Source organism: Coregonus lavaretus (assembly GCF_964263955.1).
Source record: "Coregonus lavaretus genome assembly, chromosome: 1".
Taxonomy (NCBI): Eukaryota; Metazoa; Chordata; class Actinopteri; order Salmoniformes; family Salmonidae; genus Coregonus; species Coregonus lavaretus.
This window is the reverse complement of record NC_139988.1, coordinates 40,583,312-40,605,566: the sequence shown is the minus strand read 5'-3', so window position 1 is coordinate 40,605,566 and position 22,255 is coordinate 40,583,312. Positions and strand designations below refer to the sequence as shown.

Sequence of the window (22,255 nt, the reverse complement as noted above, 5' to 3'; positions counted from 1 at the left end):
TGTACGTTTGCCCACTGACAAAGACATGATCAGTCTATAATTTTAATGGTAGGTTTATTTGAACAGTGAGAGACAGAATAAGAACAACAACATCCAGGAAAACACGTCTAAAATGTTTCAAATTGATTTGCATTTTAATGAGGGAAATAAGTATTTGACCCCTCTGCAAAACATGACTTAGTACTTGGTGGCAAAACCCTTGTTGGCAATCACAGAGGTCAGACGTTTCTTGTAGTTGGCCACCAGGTTTGCACACATCTCAGCTCCCTCCACAGATTTTCTATGGGATTAAGGTCTGGAGACTGGCTAGGCCACTCCAGGACCTTAATGTGCTTCTTCTTGAGCCACTGCTTTGTTGCCTTGGCTGTGTGTTTTGGGTTATTGTCATGCTGGAATACCCATCCACGACCCATTTTCAATGCCCTGGCTGAGGGAAGGAGGTTCTCACCCAAGATTTGACGGTACATGGCCCTGTCCATCGTCCCTTTGATGCGGTGAAGTTGTCCTGTCCCCTTAGCAGAAAAACACCCCCAAAGCATAATGTTTCCACCTCCATGTTTGACGGTGGGGAAGGTGTTCTTGGGGTCATAGGCAGCATTCCTCCTCCTCCAAACACGGCGAATTGAGTTGATGCCAAAGAGCTCCATTTTGGTCTCATCTGACCACAACACTTTCACCCAGTTCTCTCCTCTGAATCATTCAGATGTTCATTGGAAAACTTCAGACGGGCCTGTATATGTGCTTTCTTGAGCAGAGGGACCTTGCGGGCGCTGCAGGATTTCAGTCCTTCACGGCGTAGTGTGTTACCAATTGTTTTCTTGGTGACTATGGTCCCAGCTGCCTTGAGATCATTGACAAGATCCTCCCGTGTAGTTCTGGGCTGATTCTTCACCGTTCTAATGATCATTGCAACTCCACGAGGTGAGATCTTGCATGGAGCCCCAGGCCAAGGGAGATTGACAGTTATTTTGTGTTTCTTCCATTTGCGAATAATCGCACCAACTGTTGTCACCTTCTCACCAAGCTGCTTGGCGATGGTCTTGTTGCCCATTCCAGCCTTGTGTAGGTCTACAATCTTGTCCCTGACATCCTTGGAGAGCTCTTTGGTCTTGGCCATGGTGGAGAGTTTGGAATCTGATTGATTGATTGCTTCTGTGGACAGGTGTCTTTTATACAGGTAACAAACTGAGATTAGGAGCACTCCCTTTAAGAGTGTGCTCCTAATCTCAGCTCGTTACCTGTATAAAAGACACCTGGGAGCCAGAAATCTTTCTGATTGAGAGGGGTCAAATACCTATTTCCCTCATTAAAATGCAAATCAATTTATAACATTTTTGACATGCGTTTTTCTGGATTTTGTTGTTGTTATTCTGTCTCTCACTGTTCAAATAAACCTACCATTAAAATTATAGACTGATCATGTCTTTGTCAGTGGGCAAACGTACAAAATCAGCAGGGTATCAAATACATTTTTCCCTCACTGTAGCTGAGAAAGAGTGAGGACGGCTGAGGACAGACAGTGTGAGAGAGAGAGTTGGAGTACGAAAATGAAAATTAAAGGGGAATGAAATGAAAGAAAATAAATGAGACATTTGAAGCCCTATCCGACCCCTCCACTCCTCCTCCCTCTTTCACACTCTCTCTTCTCCCTCTCTTTTACTCTTTATCTCTCTGCCAAGCAGGAAGTCACATTGAATAATTCATCCAGAGAAAATGAAAACTTCATGGCTATTAAATTTCTGAGCAGAAGTGGCTGCACTAACCTTGTTTTCTCCAGTTGAGAATATATGGGAATATAGAGGCTTTGCAGGGGAGAAATGCTCACTACGCTGGCTGACTGTGTTTTACCAGAGGGAGGCCATCTTGGAAGGGGAATCTCATTTTCTGTGTGGCTGTAGAGTAGTAGCTGTAAGGGAGTAGCCCTTCAAGGTTATGATTCTTGCTCTCCACCTCGACACGTCCCTTATTCTCTGTCCCTATTCTATCCTGTCTTTTATGTTGCTTTTATATCTTGAGGTATCTACCTGACAAAAGGAGTTATGCGATCTGGTGTGTCTAGATCTAATGGCTTTGTACATTTTTAATATTTCGCTATCAAGTCTTATCCAACTTCTAAACCTTATGTGAGGGATTTCGCTGAAACGACCTCACCTGGGATTTAATTCCGCACACACCAGCAGCACATGAATGTGTTAGCTCATTAAGGCTCTAGTGCTGAGTCGGACACTATCATCAGGTCTCCGGCAAGACAACATCAGCACTGATAAGCAAGCTTCGCTACACCTCCTTTATCTATTCCAGCTGTGTGTGTGTAAATGGTGTGTGTTGTCCTGTAACTCCATCCCTGGTGTTGTGAGCTGACATCTCCCCAAAGAGCTTTCTGCCTTCAGCTGGAACAGAGCCCAGCTGTGTGTGTGTGTGTGTGTGTGTGTGTGCATGCCTGTGCGTGTACTTGCATGCGTTCGTGTACTTGCATGCATGCGTGTGTGCATAACTTTTCACTTACTGTATGTGTGTCTTTGTGCGTTTCTCTGTAGACAGTGTATAGGAGGAGGGTATAGGGGAGCTTTTCTCTCCCTCCTCTCTCTTGCTCACTGTGTTACCAGGCCAGATGGCTCATGTCACACAGAAGAGAGCGATGGAGAGAGCATAATGAGAAAAGAGGAGCTCCAGAGCTGAGACACCCTCCCCTCAAGACACAACATCTGGAGTCCACCTGCTGCTGTGCCATCCTCCTCTGTCTCTCTGTCTCTCTCTCTCTCTATATATATATATATCCCTCACAAAACCGATGCGTTAGCATCAATTAGCGACAATATGCAGAACATGTCTTCTACTAGGCTGACACATTGGTGGATGTACACTGAGTATACCAAACATTAGGGACACCTTCCTAATATTGAGTTGCACCCCCTTTTACCCTTAGAACAGCCTCTACAAGGTGTCAAAAGCGTTCCACAGGGATGCTGGCCCATGTTAACTCTAATGCTTCCCACAATTGTGTCAAGTTGGCTGGATGTCCTTTGGGTGGTGGACCATTCTTGATACACACGGGAAACTGTGAAACTGTTGAGCGTGAAAAACCCAGCAGCGTTGCAGTTCTTGACACAAACCGGTGTGCCTGGCAAGGACTACCATACCCCGTTCAAAGGCACTTACATTTTGTGTCTTGCCCATTCACCCTCTGAATGGCACACATGCACCATCCATGTCTCAATTGTTTCAAAGCTTAAAAATCATTATTTAACTGGTCTCCTCCCCTTCATCTACACAGATTGAAGTGGATTTACAAGTGACATCAATAAGGGATCATAGCTTTCACCTCGTCAGTCTATATTATGGAAAGAGCAGGTGTTCTTAATATTTTGTATACTCTATAGATCGGGTTTGGTTAAGGAAGTCATTGAAAACAAGCTTCCTAATCAAACTATCTTTGTCATTGATATGTTAGGCATAGATGCAATTTCTAACATTAATGTCAATTAATGGTTTTCCATTCTCGCACACTGAAGTGGTGTTTGTGTTTGTTCCTAGAAGGTTGTGTTGTGGTTGTAGAATAACCTCTAATTGAAGGCAGACTTGTTAACCTGTATTTATAAATCCTGTTAAGTCCTGTTGTAGGGCATTTTGTCAGTGAGCTCCATCTGTGGCTTAAATGTACTCCTTCAGACTACTAGCCCTAGAAGTAAACAATCTGTTAGTCCTTTTTTGGGGTTTAGAACAGCACTGAGGCTAATTAGACTGTTACAGAGTGCAAGTGTGTTTAATACCTTGATTACATTGTGCCTCAATGTAATCAAGGTATGAAATTATTGTATTTGAAAATAACAATCATTTCTTACCTTGATTACATTGAGACACGATCACATCTCCTTTTTTATTTGTGGGAATACTTGGGAACTGATTTCCTACATCAAACTCATTTTTAGCTGAATTCCTGGTGAATTTTTTTTTGTTTTTGACCAAAACTAAAATCCCCCTCACCCGGTTTTGGCCCGTTGCCGACCCCTGCTCTACAGTGTGTGCATTCTAGCAGGGGAAGCTCAGCTCTATACTCTCCCTCTGTGTCTCTGACCTGGTTTTGTCTGACTGAGTTTGGCTGAGAATTCATTAATCCTTCACTGCTGTCACTGCCACCAAGACCACTGGAGGAGTGGGTTCAGAAAAGGGTTAACTGTGTGCGTGTGCATGCATGTGTGTGGGCACGTTTGTATGTAGGTGTGCATGTCCTATGGTTGTGTACGTCAATGTATTGTCATGACAAACTTGGTGACACAAGCCACCAAACCATGCGAGGTTGTGATCATTTAAGGGACAACATGCAGCTGATTGTAGGAGAGGTTACTTTCCTGGGAATATGCTCGAAAACATGCCAGTGATATTTCTAGTTTTTCCAGATTTCCAGTTCTTTGTCGACGTAACCCTTTAGTAATCCTTAACCGCAGTCTCATTCTTTTCTTCCTTGTTTTTTTTTGTGTATGCATGCACACACATTTGTGTATTTCTGTTTATTTGCCCTTGTGTGTCTGTTACACTTAATGTTGGCAGGTGATGATGTTGATATTTTACTGCAATCTTTTGTTGATCCATTAGACATTAGGTGGACAATGCAGGTTTCAGAGAAGAACACACCATATGTGTACTTCAGTGATTGGGTGTGAAAATAAATGGGATGTTTTGTGAAGAATGGGGGAAGGGGGAAGCAGGAGGGAAATAACAGAGTGTGAAAAGGAGGGAGAGGGAAAGTGGAAAAAAGGGGGCTGGCGGTCTTAAAATGCAGTGAAGGCCAGATCACAAATAATAAAACTGAGCGAAGGGGAGAGTGGGGGAAAGGGGGAAGGGGGAAGGGGGAAAAAAGAGGGGAGGAAAATGTGTTGAGTGCAAGCAGAGCGAACGGAAGAGTGAGTCGTCCGCGCCAGGAGCGCCGCACCACTCGTTTTGACTGGAACTCGTTTAGGGATTTTCTTTCTTTTCATTTTCCTCTTTTTTTCCCTGCGTAGCTGAGGCTCTCTGGTTTGCTCTGTCTTTTCTTTCTTCCTTTCTTTCTTTCTCGCTCTCGGCCTCACACAAAGGCTGGTGGAGAAAGCCTGCGATCTAAATAGCCAGAACGGAGCGTGCAGTAGGGTGGGAGGGAGAGAGAGAGAGAGAGAGAAAGACAAAGACGGAGACAGAAGATATTTGCGATCCACGAGAGGAGAAGAGAGGAGATTGCTGGCGGATGCTGACTGGAAAAGAGCGGTTTATGCCCCGGAGGTAAAATAAGTGACGCTTCTTCTCAGTCCGAGACTATTCATAATCCAACCAACCTGACCCCCCTGCCCTGAACCCCCTACTGCTCCTGTCACCCCCCACACGGCTCGCAAGGATGGAACAGCTGAGGGGAAGGTGAAAGGTGCTTTTGGACAACGACTGACAGATAGAGACTGAGCAAGAAGAAAGGAGAGAGGGAAAAGGAGGAGAGGAGGGAGGGGGTAAAAGAGAGGAGGCGGCGGAGGGGATACCCTCAGGACACACTCGGAGAATCCCCCCTGCCCACTTCTCTTTTTTTTATTTCCTTCTGCCACTGCCATGTGCCTCTCTTAATCTGAAGAATGTGGAGACCGCATTTCCCAGGCAAGAAGCATGTTTCCTGTTGGTTGTTCTCTCTGTGTGTGTGTGTGTGTGTGTGTGTGTGTGTATGTGTGTTGTGTGCGCGCATGTGTAAGTGTACCTGTGTGGGGTGTCATGTATGGGAGCATGTGTGTAGAGGGGGGTCTGTAAAGGCTTGAGGCAATTGAACCTCAATTTGTCTGCAATGAAGTGTGTCATGAAATAATGTGTGTGTGTGTGTGCATCTGTCTCTCCACTTGGCTTGAAACCAGTGAACCATGTAAATCAAAGGGTAGGAAAGCGAGTGAGTGAACAGAGAAGATCGAGGGGGGGTTGTAATTGGGTGTCGGGAGTGTTGGGGGGTGGTCATTGAAGAATGGTTGTGCGTGTTACCAGTAGTATGAGTGAGTGATGTCTGTGTTTGTGGGGTGCATGATCTTATACAGTGTTTAGCTCCTTTGTAAACAGTATGTAGTTATTACCACAATAAATCCCAGAGAGTCTGTGTCTACATGGCAGGCAGTGCTGTGTGTGTGTGTTTTTTCCTCCCTGTGGTGTATATACGGTCCATGTGTGGTAGTTCCCTGTGTAAAGAATGCCAGTGTGGTTGAATGGGAGCTGAAGTGTGCTGTCCACTAGTCGCCTGCTTTTGTCTCTGGCCCCCAACTGTGCTCTAGAAAGGGAGCCTCGCTGAGGAAGCACAAAGGCTGCCATTTAGGAAGAAGGACCTTCTTTCACGTCTTTCTCCCTCTCTCTATCATGGTCTCGTTATATCTCATTCGTTCTCCCCCTCTCCAGCTCCTCCACTCGCTCTTATTTCCCTGTATCTCTTCTCCCTTTCTTTCTCTGGCCCCCCTTTCTGCCCTCTCTTTCTTTTGGCAGGGGAGTGGTTGGTTGGTGGGGCTGGTAACAGGGCAGGGGCAGCAGGGTGGTGATGAGTGGGGAAGGATGGCAGGCAGAGGGAGGACAAGCAGGGGCTTTGTGTGTCTACAGGGGGGATAGGGTGTGCTGGGAAGTGTGAGAGGGGGCAGGGCGCCGATATGGTCCAGATAGGGTCTGGAAGGGAAAAACCTGCCAACAAAAGAAGATGATATGCTCTTTACCCTCTTGCTCTCTCTTTCTCTCTCTCTCTTGCTCACACACAAGCATATACACACACAGTATGTACCGTAGCTCATGTTCTGACCCCGTGCTGATTCATGCTGTACAATAGTGAGTCCTGACCTTTTCCTTATTTATTCTATATAGGGGGTTAGAGGAGGGGCACCGGGAGGCTGTGTTTTGTGTGTACATGAATGCATACATGCATGCATGTGTGTGTGCATATGTGTGTGCCTCTGTGTGTCCATGTGTATTGTGTGTGTGTGCTTTTTTTATTTGATGCATGTGGATTGGGAGCTGGCCCTCTGAGGCAGTGCAATGTTCCAGTGCTCTGGCAGAGCTCCAGTAGAAATGAGAGGAAACTCCAGAGAGAAACGCTGCCATGTCACTACCCATCCACGTACTGTCTCTGCAGCAGGACTTAAACCATGCTGCTTTTGGCTACTGACCAGCCATAGACACACGTTACTCTTATTCATGCTCCTGGAATATATTGATACACAAAGACATAACACATTCACATACCTCTCGTTTGTTGTTTTCTTAGTTGGAGTCAGAACCTCTCTTTCTTTCGGTGTGCCAGTTTTGGAGGCCTGTTAGTTTGAGTGAAGATGTCTGTCTCACCACTGGTTGCCATATTGAGTCAGGAGAGTGAGACCCCCACTCTGAGCCAACCTGTAACCGTGGCCTCAGCTAGGGAGTTGCTAGGTAACAAGAACCAGCTGTTGGTCCTAAGCCATTGAGCCCCTCTTGGCTCTTTATCTACATTAGGAAAGAGAGCAGATTCTATAAAACCCCATTCTGAGCTTGGCGACAGCACAGCGGCATAGCCCTGACATCACCGCGCCATGGAAAATCCTCCTCACTTCCTTTTGTTTTCTCAGTTTTATCGTTCAACGGGCTGGTAACTAGAGGCCAGGGTAGATGTATTGAACGTATCACACACATACTTTAGCCATTGGGGCTGTGTTTTGTCATCTTTCTCACACTTATCCATGAAAGAGAATTAGAGAAAGGCAGAATGAGAGTGGATGGATGATGAAAGCCAGGGGGTGGTTTAGATTGAAAGAGACAGCTATTCCCATAATTAGGGATGGGGGTTTGAAAGAATTGTACTATTCGAATAGAATCATACATTGTTGGCGGATATCAGGGTATTCGAAATACATGTATTTTTTGTATATTAGTTATAACTTTTTTTTTTACTTACGTTTTTAACCTGAGCACTGCTGTTCTAGGGAGAGAGGCTGGCGCTCTATTGATGCAGCTGTGGAGGTGCCGGTGTATGATCAGATGGGAGCGAGCAGACGGATGGAGAGAGAGGCAACTCGGCTACAGACAAGACTAGCTAACTTGTAGCAGCCACAATGTTATTTATCATCCCATATAACAGTGTCTGTCTTGACTAGAGTAGCCAGTTAGCTAGCTAGCTAGGCTATTTGAGGCCACATGCTGCGCTTTCTACTCAATTATTCAGATAAAACAACAGCCTACCTGTTGGTTGCTCATTGTAGCCTACTCCTTCTCATTTTGCTAACTTTTTATTCCATAATTTAATTCCATCTTGCGTTGCATTAGTGAACTAACTCTCCACTAGCTACACATTGAGCCTCTTTGCCGATTTGATTGGCCAACATAAACAACAAGCTACACAGGTAAAGGCTACCGGTTGGCTACCAGTCTTTTTATGGGGCGCATGTCATAAAAACGCAATTGAAAAGTTTGTTGTTTTATAAAATGTATAATTTGAAATGTCATGGTATATTCTTATATGCAACAATGTCACATGGATATTTTAATTTAATTTAGAAAAAGCCTTTAATGTATTTTTCTTGCAAAAATGAATACTCACACAGGTATTCGAATACTAACGTCCGGTCAGATATTTGAATAATCGTGCACATTTCTACCCATAATCTGTTGCGGAAAACCTGATCGGAGAACAGGGGGAGTGCAACACTCCCTTAATTAGTCAAACTATCTCACTGTTCTATTAGCAAGTATGCTAAACTGTTTGTTTCCAGATAGGACATTGTTACTGGAACTATGCAGCATGTAAACAACAACGTATCGGGTATGTGAGACAGTCTTTGGTGTCTCAAGGTGGTCCATTTCTACCTCAAAGCTGGGTCTTCTGTCAGGAAACTTGTACTAACAGCTGACCGTTAGTCTTTTAAAGTAAATGTGAAATGAGACACACAGAAATATCACAGCATATCACTCATTCTGTTATTTGAAGGGTACTTAAAGAAGGGTACAAAGTGAGTTAGCTTACAAATGACGGCATACAATAGTATGGCCGCTACTAATGAAATACAACTCAAGTTCCAAGAGAAACGGAAGAGAAACTGATGAGAAAATTAAAATGAGGGATTGTTTCTCAATTGTTTTGCTCTCTTTAGGAAATTATTCTCATCTGTGACTCATCCTCTGGCAGCGGAGAATAAGAACTATGATCAGGCTTCCAAATGGGAACTAGACACCCCATCGTATTCTCTGAGGGAAAAGCACATTTCTATGAATGTTTTTTCTATTTATTTTGTCAGAATCCAAAAAGGTTTTTAGTGGCAGAACATCTGGGCTTTATCTGTGGATGGATGCTCATGTCTCTCTGCTCTCTGACAGCTTCGTTCATACTGGCCTGGTGTCAATCTCAAGCTCATCTCGGGAGCAGTATCACAACCACACTGCATGGTGGTGACACACTTCCTTGTGAGTCTCAGAGCAACGTCATCTATTGGTTGTGTTAGTGTTCTTTGATAATAATGCAGAGGAAATAGAGTAAAATTGTCTACATTTGTTTCCACTTAAGCACATAGACCATAGGCCAAATAGTATCTCCTGTATTTACGTAGCTCAGGGTGTAGTAAATGATTATCTATTAACTATGAAGTGTATCAACTTGGTGGCTTCAAAAGTTACAGTGGCATCTTTATCCACTAAAACAAAGGGCTCATTTAATATTTTCTCCCTCAAAATGAGCCTAATATCTTGTCTACTGTGTAGGCTCTCCACCCTGTTTTGACTAGTGTTTACCCCTGCACTGGTTTCCTATGACACAGGTGTTGGGTGGGGCTCAGGCTAGTCTGCCAAATTCCCATGGTGCTAAACAGACCAGTGCATTTAGCACAGAGGAGGGTGAGACACATTGCCAGGCTGGATTATAAGTCTGTAAGTGCTGATCCAGGACCAGCTGTGGTGGTGGGTTTGATTGGACACACAACTGTAACTTCATGTTTGGTTCCCGGAATGCACAGGTTCCTGGCGGCGGATATCAGGACCCACAACTAGGAACTTCACAGTTTGCCCTGGGTACGGCCTTGCACCCGATCCTTGGGATGTTAGCTGGCACAAATGTAGATCTCCTGAGCTAGTTTTCATTTCAGTGATCCTCAAGGGAGAGAGTCAGACCCTATTAGCTGTCTGTTCCTGGTAGCAAATTGGTTGAGAATCACTGCTTGGGTAGCTAACACAAGTCTTGGTGTCTCTGGCAATGTTACTTATCACATGAGTGTGGTTCATAGAACCACGTGGGTTGCATAAGCACTGGTCCTGGACCAGCTGTGGTTATGAGATCCCAGAGGACATATCAGTTCTGTAATGATGTGGGATCCCATGGGGAACAGAGCTAGCCAACAAGAGCAGCTGGACTGGATGAATCCACTCCAACTGTGTGTGCGTGCCTGTGAGCAGTGTGTGTGTGTGTGTGTGCTGGTGAGTTTTTGCACATGTGTGTGTGCGTATCTGTTCATCTTCACTCTATTTTCAGATTATCCAGAACATGTATGCATACATTAGTATTGCATTATGGCATTAAGAACATACTGGTACAGTATGGAGCTGTAGCACATTTGACGTGATGTGACTTGCATTTCATAGAAGGTGGAGGCGTGACTTGCCTTTCATAGAAGGTGGAGGCGTGACTTGCCTCATGTTGTTTTCTCCCAGGCTGCTTTAAGAAGCTCTTCAGAATTTTTGACCAGGTATTAGGTCCTCATTAGGCTCTCATTAGTAGCTAATTAACCAGCAATTTATCATGTATTTAGCACAGCTTCTTATTCGGTCTTATTAGGGTGCTGAAAGTCTATTAGCCACAAGGTAATAATGAATCATAAGTATATTGACCCACTTCCTACAGTGTTGCCAGTTTTCCGCCAGCCTCTTATCTGTGTGTGTGTGTGTGTGTGTGTGTGAGAGAGAGAGAGAGAGAGAGAGAGAGAGGGAAGTAGGGGGAAGAGAGATACAGAGAGAGAGAGAAAATATCTTCTCAACCACTAGGCCTATAGGACCTGCACACTGCAGCAAATACACTACATGGCCAAAGATATATGGACACCCCTTCAAATCAGTGGATTTGGCTATTTCAGCCACACCCGTTGCTGACAGGTGTATACAATCGAGCACACAGCTATGCAATCTCCATAGACAAACATTGGCAGTAGAATGGCCCGTACTTAAGAGCTCAGTGAGACAGAGAGAGACCCTCTGCTCCCGGCTAATAGGGTATTTGAAAGAGGTTGTTTTTATCTGTGCTATGTTAATGGGGGGTATTAGGAGACTCTGGTGTGTGTCTGTGGAACAGTATTTTACTTCAGAGCACCCTGCATAGTCCCTGAACTGTGCAATGTATAGCTATATTGACCACTCTTCCAGGGATATTGATGCTGTAGGTGCCCTATTCACTCAATTGTAAAGAGCAATATTGTCATGGCAATTTCCTTCCTCGGCGCTCCTTCATGTACAAGGCTGTGAGAGTTGATTTGACACAGTGAGAGGCACAGAGACACTAGCCCATGATCAAATCTATGCACTAGCCTTTCCCAACTCCTCCACACTCACATGGCTTAGTGGTGACCTCAGTGGATACTGGCTGTCTGTCACAGCTGTGACATTATACAGGATGTCTATAGGTGCTCTATAGGGTGTACTGTATGAAAATATGTTTCTCATTCAGCGCTATCCCTACCATCACCTTATGATTTTAACCTCCCTGGTTCCTGCCACCAAGACAAATTTCATACATTTATTAGGCTGGATTCAGTTTAGGATGTTGTGGTTAGCTGGGTTTTGTTATTGCTAAAAACTAATGGAAAACCAAAGAGTGTTATCGTAAAGCACATTATTTTGGTGTTACATTCTGACACATTTCTATGTATTCTCTTTTGTATTCCTGATGCTATCTTGTGTTCTCATTCAACGGGCACAGGGTACAGTTCTTGCGACAGAGTGCTGAGAGAAAATCTCAGATCTGCTCCCCAGCAGCACAGATGCCACTAAATAAAATATTTCATAATCCTGCCCAAATCCTGTAATCACCATGACAACAGCAGTAGGGAGCGAGGGAGCGATGGAGGAGTGGTGTGAACTTCCCCACTTTCCTTTTTTTTGTTCCATTCTGTCCAGTCACTCTTCTCTTTTTCTCTCTGTCTCTTCTTGAATTGTATCTCTGGAGTTGGCTAGGTACTGTAGCTCACTGGTGTGTTACCGTTGAAGCTCCAGGGATGATTCATTGGTGTTATTATGAGGTGTGTGGAGAAGGTCGAGATATTGTGGTCTATAGTATGAGACTGTAACAGATACAGAAGACAAGTGTGTGTGTGTGATTGCTTAGGTGTGTGTGCATACATACACACACACACACACACACACACACACAAACTGCCCCTGCAGGGTTGTGAAATGGTGGGAGTGACCTCATAAGGTGAAAGGCCTTGTTCCCTGGTGTCTGGAGTTACCGGGAGTCACATCATGAGACACAGAAGAGGTGTTGGTTATTTCAGGAAGTGTTGAGTGTGTTATTGATCTGTCTTACCAGGTTAGAGGGAGATGGTAGTGAAGAGCACTCAGTTCAGTTTGAGTTAGAGCATTCATTGTACCAAACTGTCAGTCTTCACAGTAAATATCTTGTGTATGTGCATGTGCATGCGTGTGAAGATTGCATACGCACATCCAATGTCTTTGACAAGGTTCTGTCCTGTTAAAAAGAGACTCCACACACGGCAATCTATACTCCCATGTGGTTTATTGTTGACAATGTTCTGACCCTTGAGGTTTTCATTAGGTTTCCTGTGTCGTGTGTCTTACAGTACTCTACTGTAACTGCTGTGTGTGCTTTAGGGAGGCTTCATAATTAACACCTCTCTCCCTCTCTCTCTCGCTCTGTCTCTCGCTTTGTAGGTATCCGGCCCCAGATCATGAATGGGCCCATGCACCCTCGCCCCCTAGTGGCCCTGTTGGATGGACGTGACTGTACAGTCGAGATGCCTATCCTCAAAGACCTGGCCACTGTCGCCTTCTGTGACGCCCAGTCCACACAGGAGATCCATGAGAAGGTACAACACACACTTACCCACGTACGCCCACTCTTTCACGCGCTGGCACGCACACACACGCACACACACACACGCACACACACACACACACACACACATACAGGCACACGTTACACACTACACACTGAGACTACATGGGCTTCCACAAAAGAATAAGCCTTAACAATGTGCATACCCTCAATTCAAACTGTAGCTCTTTTCATGCCCCCCCCCCCTCCTCCTCCCCCTCTCCTCCTCCTTTTCCCCCTTATTCACCCCTCCTCCTCTCACTCTTCTCTTTCTGTAACATAAAACTGATATTGCAGTACAGTATATTGGCTCTCCCAGTGATTTCATTATGATTTCATGTCATTGGGTGTCAGTGTGCTCCTCCTCTCCTCTGGTTGTTAAATAGAGAGGCTGGTTATGAGAAAGGAATGTCATAGTATACTGAGCTAGCTATATCTGCAATATACCAGTGCAAAATAAAATCTTCCCCTCTTCATGTAAAGTACTAAATGTGCAAAAAGGTTGTTAAAGCTGCAATATGTCACTTTTTGGGCGATCAACCAAATTCACATGTGAGTTATAAATCATTATAATTGAAAGCAAGTCTAAGAAGCAGTAGATCTGTTCCATGTGCTCTATTTCTATGCTTCCCGTTCTTAAGTTAAGTTTTTGCATCTTTTGCTTTCAGTTTTGTTCACCAGCTTCAAACAGCTGAAAATACAAATTTGGTTATAGAAAATATATTGCACAGCGGTTTAGATGGTACAATGATTCTCTACACAATGACTGCTTGTTTTGTCACAAACTGACATTAGGTGAACTATTAGAGCGTAGCGATTTCTGCATATTGCGTCTTTAACAAAGCAAAACAATTTCCATATATTGTGTATGTTGACCTTACAGTTTATCAGTGTTGAAAACCCTAATAATCAGTGATAATCAAATTGCCTGTGTTCTTGTTAACACGGTTTGTTGACATATCTTTTGTCAGCAAAGGACATTTTGAACCATTAAAAAATATATATTTGGGTGTGATGCACAGAGAGAGCGAGTGAGATTGGAAAATAGAAAGGGTTGGATGGATGGAGGGAAGGAAGGAGAAAGTGAGAGGAAAAATAGGACCCGGGTTCTGTTGACCACTTTTGACACGCTTCTCTCTGGACCCTGGCCGCTCCCCTGCTCACACACACCAAGGCCTTTCTGTCCAAACAGCTATTGTTTGCGCATACATTACACAGCGAGGCTGCCTGGCCTGGGTGTAGAGATATTGACAGAGCTCCCGCCTTTGTCTACGAGTCAGCAGAGACAGCAGAAGTTGCACTTCACACACACGAGAGGAGAAATGGCCCCACACTCACATGCAAACAAACCACTAACGTTGGCTCAAACACACAGGCTCAAATACAAACAAACTCATACACACACATGCTGACTCACATTTACACATACACACACTTCACCTCTCATACACACAAATTCACACACTTTCATCATACATACTGAAACACACACGCTGCTGCCTCTGCATGCATCGCCTGAGAAAGATGAGCCAAGTTAGTTCCCTGACAGGAGCCTGAATCTGTATGTTACAATGACTCACTCATTTCAAAGCAATGCTAGCGTGCTCTCATCATGTTTTGGTGCTGACTTATCACTCTATGCTGTGTTGTGTGGGCAAAAGGGTTAGCATGCTAGCATGTTATCTTTCCCTCTGATGTCAGAACAATGTAAGAAGTTTAACCATCTGTTTGTGGACTTGATACCATGAGTTAGTGAGTGAATTGATACAAATGAGTCTTTAGCATTATATCAGCTTTTATCTGTACAATAGAGTGGTGTACCGATACCACTCCACCCCCACACAAACTCTCCTCGCATAATTTTGAAAAACTTTCCTGTTAACATCTATTGGGTTGAGTCCATCCATTTTTTTTACATTTTAGTCATTTAGCAGACGCTCTTATCCAGAGCGACTTACAGTTAGTGAGTGCATACATTTTTCTTACTGGCCCACCGTTGGAAACGAACCCACAACCCTGGCGTTGCAAGTGCCATGCTCTACCAACTGAGCTACAGGAGGCCTAGATAACATCTCCCTTTTGAAGACAATGGTATGGAAGGAACATAGAACTGGATCCTTGACAAAGAGCTTAGAGAAAATGTATGTGAAATCAAATAGAGATTGTAATGGAAGCAGGACGGAAATATCGTTGTGTCATTTCAAGTCAGGAATCATAATTCTTAATCAAAGTAGTTATTGCGACAAATTATAGATTTTGTTCTTAATTTGAGAATAAAAAATTCAAAATAAATGATTTTAAAGGTTTTAATTAAATTAAGACATACTACAGTGGGGAAAAAAAGTATTTAGTCAGCCACCAATTGTGCATGTTCTCCCACTTAAAAAGATGAGAGAGGACTGTAATTTTCATCATAGGTACACGTCAACTATGACAGACAAAATGAGGAAAGAAAATCCAGAAAATCACATTGTAGGATTTTTTATGAATTTATTTGCAAATTATGGTGGAAAATAAGTATTTGGTCAATAACAAAAGTTTCTCAATACTTTGTTATATACCCTTTGTTGGCAATGACACAGGTCAAACGTTTTCTGTAAGTCATCACAAGGTTTTCACACACTGTTGCTGGTATTTTGGCCCATTCCTCCATGCAGATCTCCTCTAGAGCAGTGATGTTTTGGGGCTGTCGCTGGGCAACACAGACGTTCAACTCCCTCCAAAGATTTTCTATGGGGTTGAGATCTGGAGACTGGCTAGGCCACTCCAGGACCTTGAAATGCTTCTTACGAAGCCACTCCTTCGTTGCCCGGGCAATGTGTTTGGGATCATTGTCATGCTGAAAGACCCAGCCACGTTTCATCTTCAATGCCCTTGCTGATGGAAGGAGGTTTTCACTCAAAATCTCACGATACATGGCCCCATTCATTCTTTCCTTTACACGGATCAGTCGTCCTGGTCCCTTTGCAGAAAAACAGCCCCAAAGCATGATGTTTCCACCCCCATGCTTCACAGTAGGTATGGTGTTCTTTGGATGCAACTCAGCATTCTTTGTCCTCCAAACACGACGAGTTGAGTTTTTAACAAAAAGTTCTATTTTGGTTTCATCTGACCATATGACATTCTCCCTATCCTCTTCTGGATCATCCAAATGCACTCTAGCAAACTTCAGACGGGCATGGACATGTACTGGCTTAAGCAGGGGGACACGTCTGGCACTGCAGGATTTGAGTCCCTGGCGGCGTAGTGTGTTACTGATGGTAGGCTTTGTTACTTTGGTCCCAGCTCTCTGCAGGTCATTCACTAGGTCCCCCCGTGTGGTTCTGGGATTTTTGCTCACCGTTCTTGTGATCATTTTGACCCCACGGGGTGAGATCTTGCGTGGAGCCCCAGATCGAGGGAGATTATCAGTGGTCTTGTATGTCTTCCATTTCCTAATAATTGCTCCCACAGTTGATTTCTTCAAACCAAGCTGCTTACCTATTGCAGATTCAGTCTTCCCAGCCTGGTGCAGGTCTACAATTTTGTTTCTGGTGTCCTTTGACAGCTCTTTGGTCTTGGCCATAGTGGAGTTTGGAGTGTGACTGTTTGAGGTTGTGGACAGGTCTTTTATACTGATAACAAGTTCAAACAGGTGCCATTAATACAGGTAACGAGTGGAGGACAGAGGAGCCTCTTAAAGAAGAAGTTACAGGTCTGTGAGAGCCAGAAATCTTGCTTGTTTGTAGGTGACCAAATACTTATTTTCCACCATAATTTGCAAATAAATTCATTAAAAATCTTTCTGGATTTTTTTTTCTCAATTTGTCTGTCATAGTTGACGTGTACCTATGATGAAAATTACAGGCCTCTCTCATCTTTGTAAGTGGGAGTACTTGCACAATTGGTGGCTGACTAAATACTTTTTACCCCCACTGTATGTGCAACATTAAATAAGGTAGTGAACAAATGGAATACATCTGTTTTTATCTTCTTTTTTTTTTTTTACAACCCTGCATTGAAACCAAATCCTTTAACCTGCAAATATGCTATCTTCATTCTAGGTATTATAATAGCTACTAGGCTACTGCATGTCTTTCTCACAGGAAACATCAACATACAGTATAGCCACTAAGTATTTCCTCAGAATGCATGTTAAGCAAGACTTTGCTTATGGACGTAAGGAAACGTTAGCACCATTGGTAATATTATTAAAAACATACATTTATATTGTAAAAAAAAACAAAAAAACATTGTACACCAATCAGACCCAAGTATGTGCAAATGTTAACAGGAGGTTGTTTGACAAACCGTGGAGGGTCTATCGGGGTAGTGCACATATACTGTGGGAGTGTTTAAAGATCAGAAGCAGGTGGATGCGTGTATTCTTTCTTGTTCAAGTCATATCACAGTATGCTTAAATTTGTTCTACTACATTTCCCTCTATATAGAGCTGGTTTTACTGATCATCATGGTGATTGAGTGGATAGAAATAGAAGGTGTGTATACAATCTAAAATTGTTTTATTTCCAGTATTAGTCACACGTTACTTGGCTTGCATATAAGCTGCTTTACATCCGGGCCATGACGAGACCAACTGAAGTAGAGTGGAGGCCATGAACCAGGAAGTCCTCAGACAACCCTTCACCTTTGACTCCCAGCCCCAGGTGTAGTTCCTGCTTGAACTCTGGTCCTATAGGGTGTCTGAATTCTATTCCTACATAATTATTTATTAACCCATTGAGAGATCGAGTCCTCAGACAGTCAGACACAATCTCTGGACTGCTGTGGAAACAACCCTAGAGACTAAGGCTGGATTCCATTCTGAAATCCTGGTTCCTTCCCTCAGCCCTTGACCTCTCCCTCTCACAGTCATCATGGGACTGGAAATAAAGAATAAAGAAGAGATAAAATGACAATAGCACTCCCTACCCTTCTGGTAGTCTAAGTGAACCCTTTGCTATCTAATTATCTTTCATCCCAGTCCCTTCAGATCTACAAGGAGACAGTTGTCAAGAAAAGAGGCAAGGGAGAATTCTTTGAGAATGGAATGAATCCCTGCTCTGCAACACCTGCTGGACTGGCCTGGAACCTCTCGGAGCCTGTTTCAAAGAACCCTGCCCTGGGGGCTGTCCTATCTGCCTGTCTCCTCCACTGGTGCCTCCCCTGTTGCCTCCTGGCCCTCAGGCTGTCTCTCCTTCTCTTCCATACTCTGTTCCCCTTCCTGTGTACCCACCTCGCTCCCCTCCTGCGTGGGCTCAGGTTCAACTGACACCTGGGAGGTCTCTGGGCTCTCAGGGGCCCCGGAAACCACCTCGTCTGGGACAGGGGAAGGTGGGGTGGGTGTGGAGGGTTGTGGGACCCCCTCCCTGGAGCGATCCTCAGCATGGCCCACGGAGCAGGTCTCACTGTGGGAGTCAGAGCCCCCCGCACCCTCGCGCCAGAACAGCCTCTGTCCTGGCAGTCTCTTGGTTTCCACACCAAACTGCTTTTTTACAACTACTGTATATTTTAATACTGGTCCACCATCATTATAAAAAATAATCACTCGTTCAGTTTTTCCATTTAGTCTGACACATTGCTCAGCGATTACCCCTCTTGCTTAATGACTCACACAGCATTGGTCATTACAACCCACAGGACGTGTTGTCTCCAGCCAAACTTGCCTCTGGCTAGCAGCACAGCCTAAGCAATTAGATGAATGCATGAGGAGAGCTTTAACCTTGAATTACCATCTAGTGCTGACTCGAGCTAGCTCTAATAAAAATGTTATGGAAAGTCACAGCTATGCTAATCTGGCAGGCCAAGCTAATGCAGTTAGCCAGAGGAGAATTTAAAGCTATTATTTACCCAAAGCGCCTGACAGGGTGCACTTGCTATGCTATCTGGGGATCTGGATAACCATCAATACAGTTTATGACCCTGCCTGTCTCCACCCTCACCTTGTTTCCATATACAGATTCTGATAATGCAGGGCTTTTGATTTGTTTATTCAAAATTTTTAAAGATAATGATGAAATGCCTTTAATGATGATGATGATGATGAAGGTGACTCTCCTTTTCTCTATCAGGTGCTGAACGAGGCAGTAGGGGCCATGATGTACCACACCATCACCTTGACCAGAGAAGACCTGGAGAAATTCAAGGCTCTACGCATCATCATCCGCATCGGCAGCGGCTACGACAACATCGACATCAAGGCAGCCGGAGAGATGGGTAAGAGAGAGAAACCGAGAGGATAGAGGAGAGAGGTATAAGATCAAACTGTATTGATCCTCTAAGGGGACATTTTATTGCATCGGCCAATACGACCGACACAACATAGAAACAGCAACAACAACCCACTGCAGCCAAGACTTTATGGAATGTAGCCAAACCAAACACTACTTGTATACTTCAATACATACCATGTAGTTGAAGCATTATCCCCTAAATACACAGACAACAGCTGTGAAAGCATTGATAAGAAATACTCCCCCACAGATTTCATTTTTGCCCCAGGCATGTCACTTCATAATTAAAACAAAAATCCTCATTAAACATAGTAGCCTGGTGTGAAACGTGTCTTTAATCTTACCTTTTTTTAACTGTTATTATTATTATTATTATGAAAAGCTTCAATTTGAATGAATGTCACTCGTTGCCTTTCCAAGTGGGTACATGTTTCTACATGTTTCTTGGATACTTAGTTGTTCCTTCCATAACCAGCACATTGCTGTGCACAGGGCTTCTACTTATTTTTGGTGTTCTACTTCCCTCATCCTGTCTTCCCTCTCTCTTTGCCAGGCATCGCGGTGTGTAACATCCCATCGGCAGCGGTGGAGGAGACAGCCGACTCCACTCTGTGCCATATTCTCAACCTGTACCGGCGGAACACCTGGCTGTACCAGGCTCTCCGGGAGGGTACACGGGTCCAGAGTGTGGAGCAGATCAGAGAGGTGGCGTCCGGAGCCGCCAGGATCCGAGGAGAAACGCTGGGCCTCATCGGCTTTGGTGAGTCACAGGAGATGTCTGTCTTTGGCAGTAACGCACTCAGTTGTGATAGTCCTTGGTTCACATACACACCACACAGCCATAACATTCTGATCCGCTTCTGACACTGTATTTGTGTGTATGTCTAAAGGTCGTTCAGGGCAGGCGGTGGCGGTGCGGGCCAAGGTGTTTGGCTTCAACGTGATCTTCTACGACCCGTACCTGCAGGACGGTCTGGAGCGTTCGCTAGGTGTTCAGCGTGTCTACACCCTGCAGGACTTGCTCTACCAGAGTGACTGTGTCTCCCTGCACTGCAACCTGAACGAACACAACCACCACCTCATCAACGACTTCACCATCAAACAGGTACACACACTCACATGCATGCATGCATGCAAACATACACACACACACAATCCTAAAATAGGCCATCATTTACCATGCACAGTACAGTACTGTGTACCCAGCCTCGTGGCCTAGTTGGTGATCAGCACTGCCACCTACAGTCAGCTTTTCATACTGCATGCTGCTATAGAAGTCTAACATCAATTTCCTCTTTGAAATGTGAGGGGCGGTCTCATCAAGGAAGAACCTGGTTAATGTGCTAATTAATGAATTTCAGCTTTTGTCAAGATGAAGGGATCACTTTTATCCACGCTCAATGAATCTCTGTCTCTATCTTTTGGTACACAGAAGTTTTATTCCATTTGCTTTTTGGGATTTGAATCTAAGCTGTTGTTACGAGGAGCATACTGCAGGGCACCTTGGGGCTTTATGGTTGAAAGCACCACTACAGGCACATACTGTACAAGTGGGCTCCCACATGTGTATTCTCCAGGAGAGGGAATGTCACTTAATCTCATTGCAGATATCTACTTTTGTTTAAGATGCGTCAGGGTGCGTTCCTGGTTAACTCTGCGCGGGGAGGTCTGGTGGATGAGAAGGCCTTGGCTCAGGCCCTGAAAGAGGGCAGGATACGGGGGGCCGCCCTGGACGTCCATGAGTCAGAACCCTTCAGGTGAGTGTGTGTTTATCTGTGTGAATAGATAAGTTAATCAACTCGATTATCCAGTTCACCTTAGCCAATCTCTTTCTCTGGTGTGTGTAGTTTTACCCAGGGTCCTCTGAAGGATGCTCCTAACTTGATCTGTACTCCTCACACGGCCTGGTACAGTGAACAGGCCTCGCTGGAGATGAGAGAGGCAGCCGCCACAGAGATACGCAGAGCCGTCACTGGTACACACACACACACACACTTATCACACTTAGAAACTCATTTGGAGCTGATTCTTTACTGGAATGTTTTGGTTTTTCCGATGCAGGCCGTATCCCAGACAGTTTACGAAACTGTGTCAACAAGGAGTTCTTTGTTACCACAGCTCCCTGGACAGTGGAACAGCAGCAAATGCAGCAGCAAATGCACCCCGAACTCAACGGTGCCGCATACAGGTATCAATCACAACCAAACAGACCATTATGTAGGGAACCCCTATTTTTGGTCAGGTCCACCTCCTCTTGCGTATATATTCCACATAAGCAGGACTTAAATTTTTTTATAAAAAGGGGGATACAATTATTTATTGGTACAGCAGGAGTCATTTCCGAGCTCAGAATTGTTTTGTTTTGTTCCCTGTATTCAATATGATAACTTATTGTCTTTTCTATTTAACATTGGTGGTATTTTAGTTTCCGTAGTGGCATATAGTGGAAATGAAGCGCTATGGGGGAAACATTGATTAGTTACTAACTACCATCCCTTGCTATTATTTGTCAGGAAGTCACAGTATTGACCTCTGTCTCTCACCCTATACCTACTGTCTCAACTGGACTGAACTACTTCTCTTACACAGCCGAGTCAACCAAACCATGGTACAGGCCATAGGAACGGGGGGAATGCAAGACAAATTATATACCTAATAGAGAACCAGGTAAATACTACCAATGCTGACCCACAATGATGGGCTCAGGCCCACCTGTGCTGATCAAAGCAGGAACTGCTGTTGGTTTTCATGATACTGAAAAGTATAGTCTGTGTCTGCTTTATTTCCCACCCAATATACCCGCTCTGCCCAACCTCTCATTGCACCCCCCCATTTCCTACCCCAAAACCAACAAATGTGGCCAAACCTAGCCACTTGTACCATGACAAATAATTTAAAAAATCTATTACAAGGTAGCACATAATGGCAACCATTTGATTGTAGGTACAGTCAGCGTTGTATTCCATATTCCTGCACAGGAAGTATGAGGTCTACTTGGGTATATTTGTGACAT

The 22,255-nt window shown here is 44.3% G+C and overlaps 1 protein-coding gene across 1 annotated transcript in view; it reads left to right on the top strand.

Moving 5' to 3' along the window:
• LOC311131418 (C-terminal-binding protein 2-like) overlaps positions 1–22,255 on the top strand; it is a 63,084-nt gene that overhangs the window by 40,089 nt on the left and 740 nt on the right. The window contains 7 exon segments of the mRNA XM_084164392.1: positions 12,868–13,022; positions 19,081–19,225; positions 19,796–20,002; positions 20,133–20,347; positions 20,869–20,999; positions 21,090–21,217; positions 21,304–21,430. Of these exon segments, the coding sequence (XP_084020518.1) occupies positions 12,868–13,022; positions 19,081–19,225; positions 19,796–20,002; positions 20,133–20,347; positions 20,869–20,999; positions 21,090–21,217; positions 21,304–21,430 (1,108 nt within the window).